The sequence below is a fragment of the Bison bison genome, unplaced genomic scaffold, assembly GCF_000754665.1.
Source record: "Bison bison bison isolate TAMUID 2011002044 unplaced genomic scaffold, Bison_UMD1.0 scf7180017864334, whole genome shotgun sequence".
Taxonomy (NCBI): domain Eukaryota; kingdom Metazoa; phylum Chordata; class Mammalia; order Artiodactyla; family Bovidae; genus Bison; species Bison bison.
Window position 1 is genome coordinate 215,659 of NW_011494906.1, and position 6,686 is coordinate 222,344.

The 6,686-nt window shown below is 41.1% G+C and overlaps 1 protein-coding gene across 1 annotated transcript in view; it reads right to left on the reverse strand.

The window, feature by feature from the left end:
• The window catches only part of LOC104998654 (solute carrier family 22 member 9-like), a 28,966-nt gene extending 22,973 nt beyond the window's left edge, over window positions 1-5,993 (reverse strand). The window contains exons 1-2 of the mRNA XM_010853950.1: window positions 5,356-5,993; window positions 4,257-4,360 (exon numbers count right to left, since the gene is read on the reverse strand). Of these exons, the coding sequence (XP_010852252.1) occupies window positions 4,257-4,360; window positions 5,356-5,757 (506 nt within the window). The 5' untranslated portion in view covers window positions 5,758-5,993. The remainder of the gene's footprint in view (window positions 1-4,256; window positions 4,361-5,355) is intronic.
• Window positions 5,994-6,686: the final 693 nt, after the last annotated feature.

The following is a 6,686-nucleotide window of genomic DNA, read 5'->3' on the forward strand; positions in this document are numbered from 1 at the left end:
GCTCAGTTGGTAAAGAATCCATCGCCTGCAATGCAAAGGACCCCAGTTCGATTCCTGGATCAGGAAGATCCACTGGAGAAGGGATAGGCTACCCACTTCAGTATTCTTGGGCTCCCCTTGTGGCTCAGCTGGTAAAGAATCTGCCTGCAATGTGGGAGACCTGGGTTAGACCCCTGGGTTGGGAAGATCCTCTGGAGAAGGGAAATGCTACCCACTCCAGTATTCTGGCCTGGAGAATTCCATGGGCTCTATAGTCTATGGGGTCGCAAGAGTCAGACACGACTGAGCTTCACTAATTCCAATTTCATAGTTTTTAGCTGAGCAAAAGTTACCATTATGCAGATGGATGATAAGACTCTCCTCAGTTCTCCAATATGTCTGTGGGAGACATACTTCAGTGGTGGCAATGATTGTCTACTTCAGAAGTATTGTCACAGGACTTAAAGATGTTGAAATAGCAGTTACTGGATTAATTGTATGGTTGTCAAATTTATCTTTAGAGAACTGCTTTTGCAAAAATTAAAATCAGAATTATGGCATACTTTTTCAATAGACCACCAATGACACATTGCTGTGTGCCCATATGTTTAGTTTAATAGGATTTATACCCATCACACATGGGCAGCTATGATGTGATGACCATTCTCTGAGCATCCATAACCATTCAGCTAACAGAGCTTAGGAATAAATCAATACAATACTCATGGCAAAGGCTAAAAACACGTTTAGCCATATGATGTCTGCAAAGAAGTGGAATCCCATGTCATGGAACATCTTCTTTCTGTTCCCATAGATAGCTGTTAATTTCCAAATTAATATGTTATGGTATTCCCTCTCTAAATTCAGTCCAGAAATGCTTCCAGGTCTGATGGAGATGTTACTTCTGTATCTTGTATGCAGAACTTAATGTTGACAAAATGGCACTTATCACACTGGTTAATTCTCTCCATTTGTGTATCTATATCCCTGGGGCGATTACATAAGTCCCACAATATTGTGATTGTAATTCATTTCAGTTCAGTTCAGTCGCTCAGTTGTGTCCGACTCTTTGCAACCCTGTGGACCACAGCATGCCAGCCTCCCTGTCCATCACCAACTCCCAGAGATTACCCAAATTCATGTTCACTGACTCAGTGATGCCATCCAACTATCTCATCCTCTGTCATCCCCTTCTCCTCACGCCTTCAATCTTTCCCAGCATCAGGGTCTTTTCAAATGAGTCAGCTCTTTGCATCAGGTGGCCAAAGTATTCCAGTTTCAGCTTCAACATCAGTCCTTCCAATGAACGCCCAAGACTGATCTCCTTTAGGATGGACTGGTTGGATCTCCTTGCAGTCCAAGGGACTCTCAAGAGTCTTCTCCAACACCACAGTTCAAAAGCATCAATTCTTTGGCATTCAGCTTTCTTCACAGTCCAACTCTCACATCCATACATGACCACTGGAAAAACCATAGCCTTGACTGGACGTACCTTATCTAGGTTGGTCATAACTTTCCTTCCAAGGAGTAAGTGTCTTTTAATTTCATGGCTGCAATCACTATCTACAGTGATTTTGGAGCCCCCCCAAATAAAGGCAGCCACTGTTTCCACTGTTTCCCCATCTATTTGCCATGAAGTGATGGGACTGGATGCCATGATCTTAGTTTTCTGAATGTTGAGCTTTAAGCCCATTTTTTCACTCTCCTCTTTCACTCTCACTAAGAGGCTCTTTAGTTCTTCTTCACTTTCCACCATAAGAGTGGTGTCATCTACATATCTGAGGTTACTGATATTTCTCCCAGCAATCTTGATTCCAGCTTGTTCTTCCTCCAGCCCAGCATTTCTCTTGATGTACTCTGCATATAAGTTAAATAAGCAGGGTGACAATATACAGCCTTGACATACTCCTTTTCCTATTTGGAACCAGTCTATTGTTCCATGTCCAGTTATAACTGTTGCTTCCTGACCTGCATACAGGTTTCTCAAGAGGCAGGTCAGTGGTCTGGTATTCCCATCTCTTTCAGAATTTTCCATAGTTTATTGTGATCCACACAGTCAAAGGCTTTGGCATAGTCAATAAAGCAGAAATAGATGTTTTTCTGGAACTCTCTTGCTTTTGTGATGATGCAGCAGATGTTGGCAATTTGGTCTCTGGTTCCTCTGCCTTTTCTAAATCCAGCTTGAACATGTGGAAGTTCACAGTTCATGTATTGCTGAAGTCTGGCTTCAGCAGGAGGATTTTGAGCATTACTTTACTAGCGTGTGAGATGAGTGCAATTGTGCGGTAATTTGAGCATTCTTTGGCATTGCCTTTCTTTGGGATTGGGATGAAAACTGACCTTTTCCAGTCCTGTGGCCACTGCTGTTTTCCAAATTTGCTGGCATATTGAGTGCAGCACTTTCACAGCATCATCTTTTAGGGTTTGAAATAGCTCAACTGGAATTCCATCACCTCCACTAGCTTTGTTTGTAGTGATACTTTCTAAGGCCCACTTGACTTCACATTCCATGATGTCTTGCTCTAGGTGAGTGATCACACTATCTTGGCTATCTGGGTCATGAAGATTTTTTTTGTATAGTTCTTCTGTGTATTCTTGCCACCCCTTCTTAATATCTTCTGCTTCTGTTAGGTCCATATCATTTCTGTTCTTTTATTGAGCCTATCTTTGCATGAAATGTTCACTTGGTATCTCTAATTGTCTTGAAGAGATCTCTAGTCTTTCCCATTCTGTTGTTTCCCTCTATTTTTTTGCATTGATCACTGAAGAAGGCTTTCTTATCTCTCCTAGCTATTTTTTTTTAGAACTCTGCATTCAAATGGGTATATCTTTCCTTTTCTCCTTTGCTTTTCGCTTCTCTTCTTTTCACAGCTATTTGTAAGGCCTCCTCAGACAGCCATTTCGCTTTTTTGCTTTTCTTTTTCTTGGGGATGGTCTTGATCCCTGTCTCCTGTAGAAGGTCACAAACCTCCATCCATAGTTCATCAGGCACTCTGTCCATCAGATCTAGTCCCTTAAATCTATTTCTCACTTCCACTGTATAATCAAAAGGGATTTGACTTAGGTCATACCTGAATGTCTAGTGGTTTTCCCGACTTTCTTCAATTTGGCAATAAGTAGGTCATGATCTGAGCCACAGTCAGCTCCCAGTCTTGTTTTTGCTGACTGTGTAGAGCTTCTCCATCTTTGACTGCAAAAAATATAATCAATGTGACTTCGACGTTAGCCATCTGGTGATGTCCATGTGTAGAGTCTTCTCTTGTGTTGTTGGAAGAGGGTGTTTGCTATGACCAGTGCGTTCTCTTGGCAGAACTCTATTAGCCTTTGCCCTGCTTCATAATGTACTCCAAGGCCAAATTTGCCTGTTACTCCAGGTGTTTCTTGACTTCCTACTTTTGCATTCCTGTCCCCTGTAATGAAAAGGACATCTTTTTTGGATGTTAGTTCTAAAAGGTCTTGTAGGTCTTCATAGAACTGTTCAACTTCAGCATCTTCAGCATCACTGGCCAGGGCATAGACTTGGATTACTGTGATATTGAATGGTTTGCCTTGGAAAAAAACAGAGATCATTCTGTCATTTTTGAGATTGCATCTAAGTACTGCATTTTGGACTCTTTTGTTGACCATGATGGCTACTCCATTTCTTCTAAGGGATTCTTGCCCACAGTAGCAGATATAATGGTCATGTGAGTTAAATTCACCCATTCCAGTCCATTTTAGTTTGCTGATTCCTAAAATGTCAATGTTTACTCTTGCCATCTCCTGTTTGACCACTTCCAATTTGCCTTGATTCATGGACCTAACATTCCAGGTTCCTATGCAATATTGCTGTTTATAGCATTGGACCTTGCTTCTATCACCAGTTACATCCACAACTGGGTGTTGTTTTTGCTTTAGCTCCATCTCTTCATTCTTTCTCCAGTTAGTTCTCCACTGATCTCCAGTAGCATATTGGGCACCTACCAACCTGGGGAGTGCATCTTTCAGTGTCCTATATTTTTGCCTTTTCATATTGTTCATGGGGTTCTCAAGGCAAGAATACTGAAGTATTTGTAATACTGACGTAATTGTAACAAGTATTCTTTTTTTGTTGTAATTTTCTGAGTATTTAACTATATGGACACAATGATTATTCAAAGTTAAATAAAACACTTCTCAATTGTTATGATTGATGCTTCATGAAACTAAGTTGAAATATATATATTTCTTAATGAAAGAATAATTCGTAAGCTGAAAGTACTTGAGAATAAAGAAAGCTATGATTGAGAGATACTCACCTGTCTGATAAATAACCATATACGATGCCTCCCACCAGAATTCCACTCATGACTAGGAATTTAGCCACTGAGATCAGTGACTCAGATTTACATACCAGGTCCCACTGAAAGAGAAGGACACGATCACTGCAGAGCTTCACAGCAGCTTAAAATCTCATTACTATATGTAAAATAGCTAGTGGGAAGCAGCTATATAACACCAGGAGCTCAAACCAGTGCTCTGTGACAACTTAAAGGGGTAGGATGTGGGGGTGGGAGGGAAGTTCAAGAGGGAGTGGCATATGTATACTTAGGGTTTATTCTATTGTTGTATGGCAGAAACCAACACAACTTTGTAAAGCAATTATCCTCTGATAAAAAATAAACTTAAACAATCTCTCAGTGGAAATCTGGTCAAAACTTCTTAACATAACTTGCAAAGTTCAATATTTTGGGCCTTTATCACGCTCTTCAGCTTCTTTTTTTCTGCATTAGTTCAGGTCTCATTTAAACAAAGCTTCCTTAGGGAAGTGTACTCTAAATCTGTTGGTTTTAGTAATCTCCAGCTTACATCAGACTAAGTAGTTCTCAGTCTTGGCCACAGAGAGAACTCATTTGAGGAGATATAAAATTTTACTGATTAGAACTTTATAGTAGATGTAGTATGACTGCTCCAGAATATAGTCTTGGAATGGAGTTTTTCATCAGTCAGTAAATATTTGTAATATACAATCAAATGATGAGCATTACTGACCTGGTATAACATTTTAAACACATTACATAAATTACTTGTTTAGACTTTGGTCATCCCAAGAATAAAAGTACTATAATAGAAGGGTTCATTTCTATTTTGGAGTTTGTTAGACGGTGGAACCTGGTGGTCTGCTGTCTATGGGGTCACACAGAGTCAGACACGACTGAAGCGACTTAGCAGCAGCAGCAGCAGCAGACTCATTAAATATGTAGGTGCCTGGCATTTAATAGAGAGGCAATTAATATTTCCTGAAAGGATGAAGAATGAACACCTACCTAGTGACTAAAGGCTAGAAGCATGTTCATTATTCTGTTACCCCTAAACACCCAGATCATGTACTCACAAGAGGTAAATGGGGCCTCTTACCTCAGTTACAATGGTGGAGGAGAAGGAACTTCGATCATACATCCAGCCGTCCACACAGGGCTCTGTGTCCAGGTCAGTCATGTTGGGGAAGGTCCCATTCAGGTAAAGGAACTGCCACTGGGGGTGGCTGAAGCGACGACACTTCTCTGGCCTCAGGTTTGAGTCCAGTGGAATGGAGATTCTCAGGAAGGCATCTTGACTGAGGGTCCCAGTGTCATTAGCCAAGTCAGTGTCATTGTCCAAGATGTGGACCCAGCAGCGATGATCAGGGATGGCTGCAGTGAAGTTCTCCAGTAGGATGTGAGGGTACACTATGAGGCTAGAGATACAAAAGAAAACCATCTGAAGGATCTGGAATCTCCCCAGGCCTCCAACTTGATCCAGAAGGTCCTGAAAGGCCATCAAGGCTGAGCAGGTGGTCCTCAAAAGGAGGCAAAATGACTATCTAGAAAAGCTCAAGGGAAAAAATATTTCCAGCTGCAATGTCACACTAAGTGTGTGTTGATCCTGGCCAACTTTCTCCTCAACTGGCTCTTCCATCAGGATAGTGGAAGCTGTTTCTCTCTGTTGTTTTAAGGTCAGGGAAGTAATTAGCGATTTATTAGAGATCAATAATTGCTGAGTAACTCTAGCTGTTGATGATCACATCTGTTACATGTTTACTTTGTAAAAATTCTTCCAGCAAGATCCAAAGTAGCACTGAACTTTGACTTGTAGATTCTCTAGTAAATAAACTAAAACAACCTTCTATATTGCATGCACAGTCCTTTTTCAAAGTGTAATATGTGAGACTCAAATGTTAAGTGCTTTATGACTTTTTGTGTGTGAAAAGAAGTGAAAGTAGATTTTTGCTCAGTTAGTACTGAATCTTTATTAAAAGAGTTAATGAAAATAATCCTGCGTTAAATTCAAACAAGTAAAATATGATGAAATCCTTCTCTTCCAGTAACTGCTTCAGTTCAAATCAGATCAATGAAAATCAACACAATGAAAATTGTTGTTGTTCAGTTGCTAAGTCATGTCCAACACTGAGACCCCTCAGATTGCAGCACACCAGGCATCACTTTCCTTCACCATCTCCCAGAGTTTGCTCAGATTCATGTCCATTGAGTTGGTGATGCTATCCAACCATCTTATCCTGTTGTCCTCTTCTCCTTTTGCCTTCAATCTTTCCCAGCATCACAGTCTTTTCCAATGAGTCAGCTCGTCACATCAGGTGGCCAAAGTATTGGAGCTTTAGCATCAGTCCTTGATACAGGGTGCTTGGGGCTGGTGTACTGGGACGACCCAGACGGATGGGATGGGGAGGGAGGTGGGAGGGGGGGTCAGGA